Source organism: Sander vitreus, chromosome 12 (genome assembly GCF_031162955.1).
Source record: "Sander vitreus isolate 19-12246 chromosome 12, sanVit1, whole genome shotgun sequence".
Classification (NCBI taxonomy): Eukaryota; Metazoa; Chordata; class Actinopteri; order Perciformes; family Percidae; genus Sander; species Sander vitreus.
This window is the reverse complement of record NC_135866.1, coordinates 13,088,176-13,107,115: the sequence shown is the minus strand read 5'-3', so window position 1 is coordinate 13,107,115 and position 18,940 is coordinate 13,088,176. Positions and strand designations below refer to the sequence as shown.

The 18,940-nt window shown below is 40.2% G+C and overlaps 1 protein-coding gene across 3 annotated transcripts in view; it reads left to right on the top strand.

The window, feature by feature from the left end:
• Positions 1–1,601: 1,601 nt before the first annotated feature.
• The window catches only part of LOC144526424 (solute carrier family 22 member 23-like), a 37,021-nt gene continuing 19,682 nt past the window's right edge, over positions 1,602–18,940 (top strand). For 2 of the 3 annotated variants that reach the window (XR_013502751.1, XM_078263905.1), the window contains exons 1-3: positions 1,602–2,452; positions 9,560–9,663; positions 9,794–9,948. Coding sequence is in view for 2 of the 3 variants with exons in the window: in XM_078263905.1 (XP_078120031.1) it covers positions 2,006–2,452; positions 9,560–9,663; positions 9,794–9,948 (706 nt within the window). In the remaining variant the exon portion in view is untranslated. Of the gene's footprint in view, positions 2,453–4,225; positions 4,518–4,689; positions 4,802–9,559; positions 9,664–9,793; positions 9,949–18,940 lie in introns of those variants that run through there. The other variant, XM_078263906.1, reaches the window with a different exon arrangement.

Sequence of the window (18,940 nt, the reverse complement as noted above, 5' to 3'; positions counted from 1 at the left end):
TAAATTGATAAATGTAAGTAAAAGTAGTAATACCAATGTGTACCACAAGTCAAAATGTTTCTCAAGTAAAAGCACAGAAGTCTTAGCGTCAAAATATACTGATATACAAAAGTAAAAGTACTGATTATGTAGACTGGCTCATTTCAAAATCACATGTATTATAGTATTGGATTAAATTACTTTAATGTTGCAGCTGGTAAAGGTGGAACTCATTTTAATTACTTTGTACACTGCTGGGGAGGTTAACATTTAACAATACATCATCATTTATTAGTTGATTTATATTTTGTTATTACTAATGATCTGAATATGAAAAGAAACTAGTAAGCTTTAGAATAAATGTAATGGAGTAAAAAACATGTTATTTTCTTCCAAAATGTAGTAGAGTAGAAGTATAAAGTAACATAAAATGGAAGTACTTGTGTAAAGTACAAATACCTCAAAAGCGTATATAAGCCCAGTACTTGAGTGAATGGTCTTAGTTATATTTCACCACTTTTCTTTTTTAAATATGGTATTATTGATCTATAAACGCATTGTGAGTAATCTTGAATAAGGGTAATATAGAGAGTTACACACCCTTTATGATAAATTGGTGCATAAAGTATTGTATGGGGCTGCCCAAAGTAGGGCAAAAACCTCAGTGAGATTTGGTCAACACAACTGTACAAAATCATAAGGAAGTAGAAATGACTGCATAATGCTGACTCCTATGATGACCAACAAAGTAGTAGCCTACACAATAAAGCCTACAATTTATAACAAGACACATTATTGATTTGCTTTTCTCTCTCTCTTCGATCACTCATGATCAGTCAAAATACAATGTTACTCCGTCAAGACCATAGCCCTTTAAATGCTGCTTCCACAAACTGTACACTGTACACTATACAACAGACATAAGTCATTTTCTCCCATATTAGTGGTTTCTGCTCAAATGTTTGATTACAAGTTAGCCTATATAAAGAGTATTCATCTTTTTTAATATTCACCTTTGCTGGCAGCTAAACTAGAATTGACATGTTGTATTGTTTGGTACAGAAATGGGTGGGGACAGAGCTCATCCTACCCATAGGTCATCTGTCCTGTGCATTTAATTAATTTAAATCTGAATGTATGTAGGCCTATGCACTTTTATATATAGTCTATGGTATGTATGTACTGTATATGTATGTATGTATATATGTATGTATGTATGTATGTATGTAACCTATTCTACAATGTTTGGAACAATGTCACTTGGAAGAGCCTCAAAAAGGCTACTGGATTTTGTGACTTTCTTGCAAAATTGAATGGAATTCCAATTTCTCCCCAAAATTGTGTGTGGAACAACAGTTACTATGGTTTTCTTGGTTTGTATTCTGTCATTATATATGCTACACATACAATGGCTGCAAGCACATGATTCAACAGTGTGTTCATTAACAAATATACAAACAAAAGTACTGTCTTTTTACTGACTGTTACACAATAGGCTAAGGAGCTATGCTAATGTTATTTTGCAGTAGCTCTAGCCTATACCTTGCTCTACTGCTGCACAGAAAATGAGCATTTCCCTTCCAAAGTGGTTACCAGTGGTTACAGGTGGCCATGTTGAGGTAGAGTCGTCACAAAAAGCCTTTATGGGCAGGTGTGTTACCTGTGGCTCCCAAGGAAACACTTCCTAGGGTTCTGCCGCCACAGCTGCCCGACAGAGCAACCAAAGAATGAGACGACGGAAAAGATCATAAAAATAGTTTTCCTCGTCACTGCTTTAATTTACTGCAATCCGCATTCATTTCGGAGCTTGATCCTGCAGTCAGCCCCGCACAGGTTTGGGTGGCAGACTGAGGAGGGAAGAACTTCCTGATAATAAAGAGGTGCGTCTTACTTCCATTCCAGTGATTGACTGCGCACGGCTTTCAACGCCGGAGCTAGGGGCATTGACGCATTGTGGAGTCGACAGGGGGTAGCACTGCAACCCCGGCTTCGCTACACAACGGAGGCATCTATCGGCGAAACCGCGATGGCCGTGGTGCAGCTCGACACGGAGGACCATCAACCTGAGAACGGCTTCGTGTCCCCCGATAGTACGTCGGGGCTGCTGACACGCATCGACGGCTCTATTCTGCCGTTTCTCGGGGGATTTGGGAAGTACCAGAAACAGCTGATCGTGCTGACATGGATCCCGGCGTTATTCATTGGATTTAGCCAGTATTCTGATAATTTCCTCCTTGCGCAGCCGAACAACACATGTATCCAGCCTTTGGTAAACCTGACTAATCAGACTACAAGCCATTCATCGCTGTTAGACGGTCCAAAAAACATCAGCGCGCGGCCAGCTCATATTTATGCCAATAGAAGTTACAGCGCCCAATACGCCGTTCACAATGAAACGGCCAACATGCAGTGTAGCTGCAGTGAGTGGACATTCGAGCTGCACACGGGACTTGTACAGAACGTGGTTACCAAGGTAAGCTGTCCATCTTGAGGGTGGACATCCTTTTCCATATTGTGTTATGCATCTGTTTCCGCCCTAATCCTAATATATTTGCATATTAAGAGGGAGACATTGTTGCACTTGTCAGCACGACACCCATCCTTAAAAAAAATCTCACTTTCAAGCAGAAGCATTCATTTAAATAAAACATGATGTATATTATTTGACTTCTGGATAGTGGTTGTGGTTATGCTTCCATTTGTTCATCCAATTGGCGTACATTTCTTTACAGTGGGTCGTTTAGCACTGAGTCATTAAAGGATATATTCCGTGGACATTCCCAGATTCGGTTTACATTAGACCTGAAAGTAGTGGGCTTGTGGATATGTGAGAGCATGCACCGTGCTGACAGTGACTGAGTCATCACAACAGCTGACACAAGGTGTGACCTATTGCAGAGAGACGCCACCATTGGCACATTGGGCAAACCTGCCAGGGCTGGTGGAATTTGCCGGTTGTCGTAATGGACATAATAGACGCGGAGCTTTTGATTTGGAGCAAAGGTCATTAGTGCGCTCTAGAATAATGCAACCCCATCCCTGGCCAAACATCACCCGCCCTATGCTGCCCTAACCAAACACCAGTGAGATGTTCTTATAGCTTTCATTGTGGGCACTTTTACCTGGGATCACATCACCAATGTGTTGTAATATTCCTATCTGCACAGGCCAGGCTGAGAAGACAGCATAGGCCTGCAGTCCTCATACTGTAGTTGGTCTGCTAGCTGGAGGAGGAAGTGTTTTTTATATATCTCATTATGCATATCAGCTCTTCACCCAATGTGGATGCTGTATGATTATATAAAGATATTTGTATTTTTAATATTACACAGGGCTCTCTGGGTAAACTTGATATTGATGGGATAATGTGATTTAAATCTTTAGAGAAAAGACTCACAGAATCACAGAATACAATTAAGACTTTAGAAAGGGAAAGAATAAATAATTAGATAGTAATGTTCAACACTCGGTTTTGCTTAGAAAAAGTCTAAAATGTTGATACACACTCTGATAACCTTTCACACCCTTGTGAGAACAGTACATTGCATTTCAGTCTGCGCTATCATCACCTCTGAAGAGTTTGGCATTCATGTCATAATAAAAAGGTTTATCAGGAAGCGTTAAATCTGAAGCCAGGCTTTGAAGCTTCTCTGTGCTGCAGGAGGGGGTTGTGGCAGCCTGAGCGTGTGCCCACTGTAATGGCAACAGCCCATCTGCTTATCACTGATAATGTCCCTCATTTAAATTAAGCAAATAAAATGCAACTCTGGCATGTCCCCCTGCATCATAAGCCAGGGGGACAGTTTAAGTCTTGATTTAATTTACTGTCTGCAGGGTAATTTGAGGGGGGGGGTTGCATGAACTAAAACCAGGCTGATAAACTGTTTTTATGGATGGAGGCATTCAAAATACTCTCATACTGCAGCTGAATATGAAGTCATATGTGAGGGAAATCGATTGCGTGGATCCTTATTACTAACAAACAGAAAAGGTCAGATATCTCATGAGAAAAAAAACAACGAAGTTTCCAATATGAAGGGTTTGGTGCTTAAACACTGTCGGCTCTCCTCTCATGCTGGTGTTAACCTGTATATACTAATATTTGTGTTGCCTGTGCATGCATACGGATAATGTCATGTTGACACTACCACCACTGCAGATCTGTGTGACGGGCCTGAGCAGTTGGTAAAAGTGTCTCGTCTTCCCTGACCCATGCAGTCCACATTCTGACAAGGTCGCTGTCAGGAGAAATTGAATCGGATGGCATGAGGACAAATCCTGAATCGGAGCCAAAATTGAAGCAGAATCGACTCCCCCACTTGTCGTTGGCCTCGTCATCTGTTTTGACGACCTGTCCCTTACTCTTCCAAGTCCCCCTTTCGCCACCACAGAGCAGTAACAAGGATGACTCTACAGCAGGAAGTGATGACTCTGCATTTCTCGCTGTGTTTGGATTGCATAGGCATAACTGCACATGACTGGGCTCAGCTGTCTGTGACACTTCATCCCTAAAACCGTGCCAACACCGACGAAATGCGGTAGTGTCTCTGTCAAAATGTACCAATACACAATTCTAACCCCATGTTACTCTGTTAACACTTCATATCACATGAGGAAAACATGTAATGTATGTAGATGTTTTCACCTTGTGCCACATAGGGATTGCCTCCAGAATCAGTAGCACGTTTCTGCTCACTCCTTTTTTCTCAGGGCATCACAGAAAGAAGGCTTTAATGGAGGCGGAGGAGGTTGAGGTGGTGGCGAAGCATCCAAAGTGGTTAATGTGGAGACCCATACTAATTGAGTCAAAGCTCTCCTCAGGGTACGTCTTAATTGGACTGAGCCTTAGAAATGAGAATGTATCATTACTCAGAGACAGATAGAGTCTCTCTGCAACCTATCCTACTCAGCTCGCATTCAGAAGGCTAGCAGCTGCACACACCTGCCTGAAATAGTGGCCTGAGAACCCCATCAAAGCAAATTGATTCCCTGTGAAAGTTCAGTTCTTGTATAATAATCGGAGACAATTGCCATTTAGGGATTGATGAGGATTTTAAGATCTTTGTTCTTTTGTGAAACTTTACTGTAGAATGGCGTTCGGACTGGTACAAAACCATGACACCATGTCATGCATTTAAGCTATTTAAAAAAAAAAAAAAAATCTAGAACAGTTATTTCTGTTTAGTCTATAAGATTTCAGAAAATGTTTAAAAAAAAAAAAAAAAAAAGTTAATGTCTACAGATTGCTTGTTTTGTCCGATCAACAATCTAGAACTCAAAAGATATTCTATTTAAAATGACAAATTAGGATGATAAATCTGAGAAAAGCAGGAAATCCTCATATTTTAGAAGCTAGTTGCTTAATAAATGACCACAATTATGAAACCAGACATTCAAAAATTTTTCATTTCAATTCAGACATTCATTTTATAGACCCAACAAATGATTGAATAATCAATGACAAAAATTATTAAATAAAAATAATTGGCAGATCGAGCAATTGACAATACATTCAGTACTACTTCATTTTACATGGTGCAATGGTACACTATGTCAGTGCCATGTTTGTATGATTTTAGGTTAGAGCATTTTATAAAAGCGATAAGGACAATATGTTGTAAAAGAACATTGGTGGGTACACCCAGACCCAGTATCACTGTGCTGGAGGTTGCACACCCATAGATCTGAAAGATGATACTGTAGTTGAACACCCATGTAGGCCTCTCTGCTCTGTGTCCCTTCATACTGTTTACCCAGCTGGTTGGCTCCTTCCACAGACCCCAGATCAGTGTGGGATACTTTGAAACTGTCTCAGCTGTTGAAAGGCGATGACCCCACTGCAGATACCCAGTCAGTACACAATGACAGCCACTCACAGCGTCAGCTGGGAGGAAAGACACTTGTGTGACCCAAAGATAAAGCTCTGTTGAGGCTCTATGTGTGCGTGTGATAAACGTGTGTGCTGCAGGTTTGTTTCTGATACGTCTTTTAAAAGGGAGGGGTGAACATTGTGGGTTGTTGACCCATGGCTGTGTTTCTAGGGTTGTGTGATGGAATTTAGGTTGCAGGAGTGTTGGTCGGTTGTTGATACATATCAGGTGTTTTTGGTGACAGATATGTGTACTCTTGGTTCTTAACTGTCAACAATAGGAGGCAATGAATAATAGATTGATGGGAAAATGTTTGTTGTTTTACCATCTGTCACTGTTGGTTCGCAGGAACAAACTGCCATCAGCTAACTTGCCAAACATGTTAGTGTTTTTCATTTGGTATGTTGTCTAGTCCGGATGCTACAGTAATTTGACAGTTATTTGAAACATGGTCACACCTGGATAATATAAACTTGCTCTCAGGCTGTAAGTCCCTCAGGCTACATCTACAATGTCAGATATCTGTGTATCGTTTCCTTCTTGGCTTCTTTTTTTTTTTTTTTTTACCACAAAAGTGCCATGGAAAGAAAGTATGTGTCGTATAGATTTATCTTTTTGCTCTCTTTTGTTATTCTCACTCACCCTCACCTAAGCTACCACAACATTACAGTATTTTAACACTTTGGTGTGGCAGTGTTTCTAAAACTAGCACTCGGAAGCAGTAAAAGTCTAATAACCACGGTGACGGTCTGTTGCTAGGCAGTAACTATGCAGCAGTCTCTCCATGTGTTTTCTCAACAGCTTTTAAGCATCTCTATCCCTCTCTCTTTAGCTTTTAGTTATCCTTACCCATACTTTCCTTTATTCTCTGCATTCCTCTCCCATCTTTTTGTATGTTCTGTTTCTACATTGTAGAATCTTTATTCCTTCCTCCTCATGTGCTTTCCTCCATCACCCTCCCTCCTTTGAACCCCCCTCACCCACTGCCTTAGTTCAGTGAGTGCAGAACTGTGCAGCTGTGGTTGAGAGCGTCTTCATCTGAGCTAGTAAGACTTACTGGTGTAGACTGATCATTGGTGGGCGGTCATTTGAGAGAGGTCAACGGAGCGCCCTGGGGATTTGAACTGATTTGCTTTTGGCCCTTCGTTGTTCTGCATTTTCTGTCGGCTGTTAGCTTTATATGCGTATAAACCAACTCTACACACTGACTTCTCATCATTAATCCCAAATGAGCAAGACAGTAGCAAAGTAGCAACTGGCAGAAATAGGGGGGCGTAGCAGACAAGCTCAGAGGATTTGACTTGGACTGAATCGCAGTTTTCTGGGATTTCTTTGCTCTGCTACAGCTGAAAATCTGTTCATATTTTTTCCATTTGTGCTAATAGTGTGGACGTCATTAATTATTGTGTATGAGACAGTCTGCACAGTCACCAAACTGTCATCCAGCCATGCCGTGCCGGTCCCGGTGTAATCGCAGACTCAGAGTTTCATTTCAGTATATACAGTATCTCACAAAAGTGAGTACACCCCTCACATTTTAGTAAATATTTCATTATATCTTTTAATGGGACAACACTGAAGAAATTACACTTTGCTACAATGTAAAGTATTAAGTGTACAGCTTGTATAACAGTGTAAATGTGCTGTCCCCTCAAAATAACTCAACACACAGCCATTAATGTCTAAACCGCTGGCAACAAAGTGGAGTACACCCTATGTTGAATTCTATGAGCCAGGCAGATTTTTAGCTTTAAAGGCTTAGCATCATGGATCCAGGATATCATGCATCCTGGATAAAGTTCTTCTTGGCCTTGGAATTAAAATAGCCCCACACCATACCCTTCACCATACCTAGAGATTGGCATGGTTTATGTCGGCTAGCCTAATAGCTGGTTTGATTTGGTATTGAGAGATGGATTTATGGAAAGTACCCATGCCAATCTCTAGGTATGGTGAACGTATGTGATGATGTGGGGCTATTTTAATCCCAAAGGCCAAGGGAACTTTATCAGGATGCATAGTATCCTGGATCCATGAAATAACTGGCCTTTAAAAATAAAATGTTTTGGCATGGGGTACTTTCCATAAAATCATCACTCAATGCAAATCAAACCAGCTATTAGGCTAACTGACATAAAACCATGCCAATCTCTAGGTATGGTGAAGGGTATGTGATTATGTGGGGCTATTTTAATTCCAAAGGCCAAGGGAACTTTATCAGGATGCATAGTATCCTGGATCCATGAAATAACTGGCCTTTAAAAATAAAAATCTGCCTGCCTCTATGGGAATTAAACATAGGGGTGTACTCACTTTTGTTGCCAGCGGTTTAGACATTAATGGCTGTGTGTTGAGTTATTTTGAGGGGACAGCACATTTACACTGTTATACAAGCTGTACACTTAATACTTTACATTGTAGCAAAGTGTAATTTCTTCAGTGTTGTCCCATTACAAGATATAATGAAATGTTTACTAAAATGTGAGGGGTGTACTCACTTTTGTGAGATACTGTATGCCGGTATGTCACAGTCCCATGGGAAGGCAGCTTCAGTTTTTTAAACACCCTTAGTTGTGCAGTGATTGCGCAACAGGAACTTGTCTTTTTCTCTGCAGACATCGATACTGAAACCATGAATGAGTGGCATGCCTGGATCATGTGATGGCTGGATAGCTCCGGGTAATCCTGGAGCATTCCATTTTAAACGGGTCACTATGGTAGTAGAGGTTATAAGAGGTTAGAGCCCCTCTGAGAAAAATGTAAAAACAAACTACACTTTGAATTTTAAGACGAGGTTGAATAGCTGGGCAGCCTAATGTCCACCTTCTCTGTGGAATTCGTCTTCTGAATAATCATAATAATAATAAATAAATAAATTTCAATAATGAATAATAATGACAATGGTAGTCAAAATTGCAGGTTCGGGTAGGTTTGTTTCGGTATTACGTTTCTTCCTACAAGCAGTTCACATGCACATACTCCACTGGGGTTTAAAATTGCTGCTGCACCTCGCTACGATCATTGCTTGTGCTTGTGTGGGGGCGGGGGGGAGGAACTCAATCATACTTTATTAATGCAAAAGCAGCTGCACTGCATTGTTTGCACTCAGGAATCCTTCTGCTAAGAGTTTCAGTAGGCAAAGAAGATGAGGAGATTCAGAGTTGAATGTAATAATCAGAGGAAATGATCAGTATATGAAGAGATGATTTAATCCCTGATGTTGATTTGCAGAGGACAAATGAGCTTCTCCAACCTTTTCTTGTGGCACTGTAAGGCAGATTCACTGTTTTCAAGACCACTTATATTGTTTGGTAGTTACTCCATTGGAGAAATTCTAAAATATCAAGCTTGTTTGGAGATGTACTTTTTGGGGATCATTGAGCTGAAAGACCAATATTAAACGATGATCAAAACTGAACATGTTTGGAATGATTAACAAAGGAAAGGTAATTGTTGGATGAATGACATATCAATGTTCCTATTAGATGAAATACCAGGAAGCCCTGTTACAAAAGTCTACCCTTCTCACATTTTAGTGTTAATGTGTTTTGAATGGCGATAATGCCTCATAAATTAGTCAGATCTAGTGTAGAGTTAGTCAATATATAAAAACTGTTTCATCTCAAAAATATATAGCTGCTGCGTTTTTCATTACCATTACCCAGCATACCATTCTTGGAACTAATGCATTTGTATATTTGTCTCTACAGTGGAGTCTGGTGTGTGACTCCGCATGGAAAGTCCACATCGCCAAGTTTTCTCTTTTGGTGGGATCCATCTTTGGATACCTGACGTTTGGAATCCTTGCTGACTGGTAAGATTTTCAGAACAAAGTTCTTGCACAACATACAGTTTTATTTACAGGTGTGTAATATCAAAAACTATTTGTTGAAGAAAACAAAAATTGCAATCCATGTAAAAAAAAGTTTTACCTTGCTCTGTAGGTTTGGCCGCCACCCGGTGCTGATCATATCGGTGCTGTTCATGCTGGTGTTTGGTCTGACTGTGGCCTTCTCTGTCAACGTCCCCATGTTCAGCACCCTGCGCTTCTTTGAGGGCTTCTGCCTGGCAGGGATCACCCTTTCTCTCTATGTCCTCAGTAAGTCTTTATCTCTCAACTAAAAGCTCTGTGCCAATTTACCTATTGCTAAGCCCTGCCCCGCTTGTTATTGTTACTACGCCTGTCGAGCTAGCACAGTACATACACCATTTACCAAATTTACCCCTCAAAATGTATCGTCATTTTTTAAACAATAGGTCTTAGATTTAACACCACAGTATATGAAAGCAGGATTTACATTTCTAGCCAGCCACCATGTTTGTGGCTGAAATAACAGCTTTCGCTAACAGACTTAGCTATCTGGCTAACTAATGCTAACTCTCTGAGTTGTTTGAAAACAAAATTTCCAACAGAATTTGTTATATTTCCAGCTTACTTACTTGTTGTTACTTGTGGAAATGTTTTTATTAAAAAGACATGATTATCCAAACTCATGTTAAAATACAGAATCTCGCTCTTAGTGGAGTCCCATGCACACAACCTTAGCATGTTGAGAAAACCAAATCTTGACAGAACTGGTTATGGTTGTAAGCTATTATTGGACAATCACTTTTCCTGGGAAGGGTTTGACAACAGTTGGTTGAAAAATGAGTACTTATCTGTGTTGACTACGAAGGTTGAATATTTTGCTGACACATTTTGCTTGAGGCCCTTCAGGAAGCAGTTGAAACCTTTGGAAGTGTGTACACAGTCCTAGCATTTCACTTTTGCACTAAACAAAAGTGCTGAGGAGAATGACACGGCAATAATGTAGCAATGTGGTAACTTGTCTTTAATGTAGTTTCCCTCATCACTGCAGGAGGACACTTTAATTTTCTCAGAAATGAATCTCTGTTGATGTGACCTTCTCTCTGCATAGTAAAGGTTTGATAGTGTCCTGATAATTGGCCATGCAGTTAATGCAATGTTCTCAGGTGGTGGCAAAAGTGGAGGGAAGGGGAAGATGAGAGGGAGGGAGCAAGGGCGAGATGATGAAGGAAGGGGCACTCAGTGTCCTTGTCATTCTGATTTACTCCACATTGAACACCTTGAAAAGCTTTGTCGCGTTCCCAAAATAGAAGGACCGTTTAGTCTGTTCCCGGGACAAAGAAAAGAGGGAGGGACAGAGGGAGGCAAAAGGGTGTAGTTAAGCTGTACGTTATGGTGTCCTATCAAATCTAAATGAACTTGACATCTGAATCGCTTGTTTTCACAATATTCCACAGTTTATGGCTTAGAAAATCAGTGGTTCTTAACCTGGTGGTTGAATAGTATTCAGATTTAGTCTGAGACTACAATAATCAAAAGAAAGAATAGGAATGTGTAAGTTGTAAAATGTATAGCCTCATTTTAAAGGAACACGCCGATTTATTGGGACTTTAGCTTATTCACCGTTTCCCTCAGAGTTAGATAAGTACCCTTCTCATCTCTGTGTGTGTTGTAACTCTGTCTGATGCACCCACCGCTAGCCTGGTTTAGCACAGATCCTGGAGGTTACCAGTTCCATCAAGCCTACTGCTCCCAATAAGTGACAAAGTATTGTATTAGTCACAGCGTGTACAAATAACAAGAGTCACATGAGACGCAGCCATCTTCTAACTCTATACATACTGGGAAATATATTCTCAGAAGGCGAAGCACTGCTACTTGTGCGGCGTGATTAGTGCAACATATATACATATAGTTCCCAGTTTGTATACAGTTAGAAGATGGCTGTGTCTCATGTGACCTTGTTATTTGTACACGCTGTAACAAATCACAACATGTAAATAGGAAAATGTTGGTGTTATTTTGTCACTTATTGGGAGCAGTAGCCTAGATGGAGTCGGTTACCTCCAGGATCTGGACTAAGCTAGGCTAGCGGTGGGTGCGTCAGACAGAGTTACGACGTGCACGGAGATGAGAAGGGTATGTATGGACTTCTCTAACTCTGGGGGATACGGTGAATAAGCTAAAGTCTCAATAAGTCGGCGTGTTACTTTTAAAAGGTCCACTGCTAAATTGTACAATTCAAACTTGACACTGCAGTTCTTAGTTTATGTGTCTGTGTTGTTTTATCTTGTCATGTACAAATATGTGTCCGTTTAATGTGTTGGCCATCATAAAAGATAAGATTCATCTGACATCTGTTCTGCATAGTGGCGCAGTGAACAATGCAACTTGCTTTTATATAAAGGCAGATTTAAATAGGCATTTGAAAACATAAGTCATACGCCTCTTTAATGATTAAATGCCAGAGCAGCTGAGCAGTATCTGACCATTCTGACTAATAAAAAGGAAACATTATTTGAATATAGACAGCATTCCAAATAAACTTAATTTCTTTCTAAAGAATCCAATTATTGTGAGTCAGAATAAAGATTTATGTTTTCCCCTGTATATTTCCTCCTCCTTGCTTTCTTCTCATTACTCTTTCTGTAGTTCAACTTCTATTATTATTATTATTATTATTATTATTATTATTATTATTATTATTATTATTATTATATCTTTCTCAGTCTCTACTTAAAGTCTACCTTCTTTACCTCCTTCTTTTGTTCTACCATTCTCCTATTTTTACATTCTTTGCATTTGCCATTTTACCGTACAGTCTGCAATAAAGTGATTGCAAAGTAAATCGAGCGGTCATGAACAATCTGTTGTAATTGTATAGGCATTCTTTATCTTTATTCTGGTAAATGCAACACTTTACCCTCTGCCATCATATTCAGGTACCTGTGTGGTTGCACAATGGCTTAGAAGTTGCCAAGAATATCTTAAATAGTAGGTTCAAAGTTTCCGTAGCTTTATAGGCAAGTAACTCTAGAGGCAGTATTAGTCTACCCTTGTTCACCCTGACAAGCCCAGCATTTACCACCAGGACCAGGATTGTAGAGTCTGGTTAGATAACCCATGTTGATATATTTGCATCAACAGCAAACACAACTTAACGGTTCCGGGTTCCAGGTGATTATAATTCAGGCTATCAGTTCCTCATTTAACAATCATGAAGTCAGCCACAGACCTGTCAACAAATTAGACAAATATAATTCTTCCTCACAGTTAAAGCAGGGTTTCCCATTTTATTTGGGTACTTATTCATGAGATAATAATGAGCTGTTTTCTTATATATTTTTTTTTTACTAATCAATGTCCTAATGATTCTTTGGAAATTATACCTCTGTCTATGAACAGCTTGCTGAAGTACTATATAGTGACCTCAACTTGAGCAAGGCAGAGCAGGAAAGATGTTTGTTTGAGCTTTGCTTATTTCGATAGGTTTTTGTGTTGCTATACCGCTGCCCTTATTTCTAATCATGTGTGGCCTCTGTCACATGATATTTACCCTGCAGCCACTCTGTATCGACAAAAACTCCACAAGAGCTGCTCCAAGAGGACGAGCACAGTCGTTCAATAACACATTACTGGAGAGGACCAATTGTTTTTATTTCAAGCCTTTCTGTTTAGGGTATGTATTGCATTTGCATGACAGTTGGCAAAAGCTCATTTTATTCCTGATACTGTGTCAGTTATATGACATTTTCTGCATGTAACATTATAAACCACATGACCCTCCTTTGTGGCTTGCTTTGTTTAGCTCTGCTTACAAAGAAAAGTCAGGGCCAAATCCCATCTTCGGATGTGTTTGCACTGGAGACAATACACTAATTCCCGCTTTCTCATCAATTCATGTGCAAATAAGTCTTAGTTCATGGATCTTAAAGTCTGGCCACCATTGTATGCTGCCCTTATAATCTAAAAAATAGCAATACAGTGATTGCAATCCCTGTACATTGTATACATCCTTGTGAATAGGGTATTGCAGTAATTAGAAGACAACTCCGACCTGCCCCCACCCCTTGTATATGACCTCATTGTGCCCTGGAGGCATTGATGACAAAACCCATTGAGTTTTCAGTATATGGGTGCTCTTTGTAGAGCAAATTGCACACGGCTACTATCCGTTCTGCCAGGATGGGCTGTCGAAGTCAGGCCCACTGCAGCGCCGAACATGGCTGATATGATGTGACACAAAGGGACAGAAGAAATTGGGAAAAGAGAATTGGTTGCCAGGTGGTTTCAGACAAAGGGAGAGAGTAGTGACTAATAACTAATACGAGTAGGGAAAAAGTGTAACGTAAAGACTGAGAGGAATGTTGAAACGGCATATGGATGGAGAAAGCAAACTGTTTCACCTCTGATTCTGAAGAGTGATACAATTTCACCAACACTGCAAGTGTTTTTTGCATGTGCATACCATTAAGCCCTTTCATGTATAAACTAGGCTAATGGACAGTTGTATGACAATGATCTATAGTATGTTGGCTCCAAAGTATAACAGCAGAATAGCAAAGCTGATAGCTATAGAAAATAATCTGATCAGTGCTGCTATGTATACCCTAGTGCTCAATTAGTGTGTGCTAGCTTTTTTAGCATCACAGCACCAGGTGGGACAGGCAAGGCTCATATAGTACCTATAGCTCAGCATCATGGTGCTGCTCATAAGGTAAACAACCTCACCACCCCAACCCCCGACCCTGACCTTCTACTCCCCTCACATACAAACACAAACAGCACATCAGCTAGCTGAGTCATGCTAGCTGGCTGCGATGGGTGTTTGGGAGAGAATTTTGTGATCAGCTAGAGACAAGGTGATTGTGTTCTGGGGCACTGGGCCAGAGCTCGCTTTTTGTGTGTGCAGGTTATATCATGCATCCACATCAGCTACTGTATGTGGGGCTAAAATCAGATGCTTGTCTAGACATACATTGCTTTTTTCCCTGAAATATTTATTCACACCAAAAATATGAGTTTGAGTATTATTACAGAGACCAAAGTACACATACTGTATAACTTAGTGAAACAATTGTGGGTTGACGTGAGGTTTCTCTCTACAAAAATGCCAGCTATAGTGTGTGCATGTATGCATGAACTCAATGGTTTTCATCTAACATCTTTAATTTCCCTAAAAGCAAATATTAAATGTTAATAAGAGGCAAAGGATGTATACTTTGAGAAGTCTGTATAATGGCCTTACTGTAAAGAGAAAATGTCTTTAACTCCTCTTAAGTGGAATTTTTGCTCACTTTCTTGTCTAAATCCATAGAGGCAAGCCTATACATGTCAAGGGTGTTTGTGTGTGAGAGAGAATATACATAGCAACGGCCTGTTATACATAGCAGCTCTTCAGAAATAACAGACTGTAGAATGCTGTAATTGACCAATCAGAATTGAGTATTCAACAAAGCTGTGTAATAAAAAAGAGCTTTATAACTTCCCTGTCAGTAACCTTTGACATACAGTATACTGTATGCTCATGATTGCTCTCTGTGTGATTATCTACATGGAAAAGATTTTATTTTATGGATGATGTTCTGGGACAAACTCATGCTAATAGTTTGGGGAAATGGCCAGCTCAAATTGTTGGCACTTATGTTTTGATAAGGAATGTTGTATTCTTTAAGGTTTATTTCCCTTTTTCTTGATATTTACACATTAATGATTTCTGATGTGTTGCTTAAACTAGCCGAGGGATATTTCCAAATATATTATGTTTATGTTTCTAGTCATCTAGATAACTTAACATTTAAAAAAATATATAGTATCAGTGTCAATTAATTTGGAAATCTTCACTTGTTGCTATGCGCCACAAAATGCCAATAATGGAGCCACTAAATATGTTTTCAAGCTGATTTAGTACTGTGGTTTGCCTCGAGCCCTGGCTAAAATGCACACATTATTTATTTTTTCCCAAGAGGCTTAGATTTTGTTATTCACTGCTTATGGAAACTTGTCACATCTGGGAGAGAAGATGGAAGACAAGGAGAGAGAAATGGACAAAATAAGCATCAGAGAGCCAGACAAAGGGTCATTATTAAATGTATCACATATTCGTTTAGTCCATGAATGTTACATGACCCCATTTTAGCAAGTGCAATTTCTAAAGGAAAATAAGTCTTGTATTCATGTCACTACGGTACAATTACTGCTGACATGCCCAGACACTCAGACTGTATTGATTGGAGTAGTGTTTGCTGTCACTCCTTTTAACATAAATAAATAAATACATTTTACTTGAAACACAGGGAGGGGAAGTACATGAATGTTATATGATGATGGATGGCTTGAGATGCAGTGGTATCATAGCAAGGAATCAGTGCTCTGATGTACAATAATTAAATGAGCACCATACAAAATGTGTATGTATATGGACCATGTAGAGATAGGTCGTGGTCATAAAGATACAATTATATATAAAGCATGTGGCTGTAAAAGGATTGATGTGCCATACTCAGCAATAATATGAACTGTATTTACTGTTAATAGGAATGTGTGTAAGCGAAAACATTCAAAAATAGACCACAATACGGGCAATTGAGAGCATTTCGTCTCGTTTATTTAGGAATCATATTCATGATGCGAAACCAAAACCAAATGTTTGGTAATGTGACAACACTCATTTATATCCTCCCATCTCATCTGTCCTCCATAAGGTTTTACGTAAATGGTCATGTGTGTTCCCCAGCTGTCTGTGTGCATGTTTCCTGCCTTGTGATGGTAAAGTAGTGCTCCTCTACTCAGACAGGATGATCTGTGATGCATGCTTTTCTGCTGCAGTGTTATGTCAGGCTAGCCAGGCCAGTCTTGTCCTCTTTCCAGTGTTGTCTGTAATGAGGTGCTTTTTTTTCTCGGTGGTGCCCTCCTATTACCACAGCCATTAAGCTCTCTGCACACAGGTGAAGTGCAAGGGGCAGCACAGAAAGATGGAAGCTATTGTATGTATCTGTGTAAATGGCTTCCTTTGTGGCAATGTCAGATTCCTGTTTGTTGATACAGTCTGACAGACGACATGCTTTGTTTGCTTGCCTTCTTCCCCTAACATGGTTTGCTTTGTTTGTGTGTAATGTCATTGATGGATATCACTGGTTTTGGCCTGATTCGAGTATAGCGTGCCATATCTGGACTCTGAAGAGAGAAGCTTTTCATTTGCTATCATATGGCTATGCCTCCCTGAGGACAGCAGCTAGGCCCACCTCACATCACTGCAGAGATAGTGTGCTGCCATTAAATGGATCTCACTAAGGCGACTTTTTCTTCATTCTGAATGTTAAGAAATGCCTAGTCTTACATTGCCAGACCTTCCTCCACGGCGCTGCGGAGGAGGGTCTGGCTAGTCCACACAGCATTCCGGAAATGAGAGAGAAACGTGCTCTGGTTTATTGGCATTTCTTTAAACCAATTGTCTTGGGCGGTGCTAAGCGCCGAGCGGAGCCACGGTGCCGCTGCAAAATAGCCTCAGGAAGGAACTTGTTTTGGTAGGTAGGTAGGTAGGTAGGTAGGTAGGTAGGTAGATAGATAGATAGATAGATAGATAGATCCATCCATCCATCCCGAGGGAAATTTTAGGCATCCAGTAGCTTAGACAACCATAACACAACAAACACACATACACACATATATCTCACATACATGTGTACGGTCAAAAGTTGTTTTAGTCGTGCAACAGAAAACTCAGATTGGACTGATAGTCTAGCTAGCTGTCTAGATTTACCCTGCAGAGATCTGAGGAGCAGCTAACCATAGTCCTCATATATCGACCGGAATTTATTAAATTACAACACAAAGAAAGCGGTAAAGCTAACGGGACATCTGAAAATGGACATCGAAAACGGTGACATCCGGCGAATTTCCAGCAGAATGAGAGCAATCCCGTAAGTGGAACGTCGTGGATATAGACTAAGAAATGCCTGAAAAGGATGATGAAGTATACAGAGAGCCAGGGTGGCACATGTGTACAGACAGGAAATGCTTTTTAGTCAAAGAAAGGTATTTTCGATGATACACAGGTTGACCTGTCCTCATCCTTCAACACAATCCGCTCTAGCTGTCACCTGATAAGTGGGTTAAGGTGCACACACAGGTCCCCCCCCCCACCCCTCTAAGCAGGGTCAAATTTCCCTTTTGTGCAGAGTTTGCGTTTTTGGTTGCTCAGTAGACTTCCTTCCCTAACAAACTAGGCTACATGCATATCCTACATCTGTTATTTGTCTGTCTCTTCATTTTAGGAGACCACTTCCCTGTTTAAAGGCATACTCTGTGACCTAATGGTCGTGGTCTAATTTTTAACCTTTGATGTCTGTGAGAGACATTACATGACATAACCACAAGCTATCTCATGTTGCAAATTCCTGAGTGAAGTCCAGTGATTGTCAGAAACAGCATAGGCAACCTTTGCACTTTCTTGTTTCAGTTCTTCTTTAGTCAGACTGATGAATCAGTTGTGTTAGGGCAACTCTGGATTTAGTCTTATATGTGTGTCAGAGTACAAGCTGTATATCAGTCGCTCTTTGTGTGTGGGAGGAAGGGGGTGGCAGTGTTGAAGTGGTGGGTGTAGTTAGGACATACACACTCAAACTTTATCAAAGAAAAATACTCTTCTGGTAGTGTTTTACTTATGGTTTGATTGCAGAGAATTTCAGACTACACAGATCAAAGGAAAGTGCCTGTGGCTTATGGCTAGTTGGCATTCTTTGCACCTCCAGATAAGGGACTAATCAATGAGTATGACCTTATTCTTAGTCAATGGCCCCTCTTCAGTACTTGGAAGAAAGGAAGACACCTTGGGACATTTGTGTGCTAACACAATCACACTATATATAAGAAAAGGGAGAAAAAAATAGTGTGGAATCTCCCTTGGGAGCATTCTTTGGTAGTTACTTGCCAGAGCAAAATTGTAAATAAACTTCAGTTTGTTCTTGCTCATATGTACCCAGAATCTCAATGATCTACCTTCAGTAGAATTGGCTTTCTGCCAAAGCTTTTTGGATGATTACATTCTGTTAAAATGTGATGGGCACATTAAGAGAAATGTGTCCTATTCTTAAAGACTGGTTAGCTGTGGGTTAAACAGTGCTGTGCACTCACCCCCACACTGTGTGGTCACTATGTTCCACTGAGGATGCAATTTGCCTTTACCCAAAAATCTCTTCGATCTGCAGGAACTCTAGACCAAGGTTCATTGGGTCCTAATCAGGGAAGTGCTGTTTGCTGACAATGCTGCACTGGCCTGCCA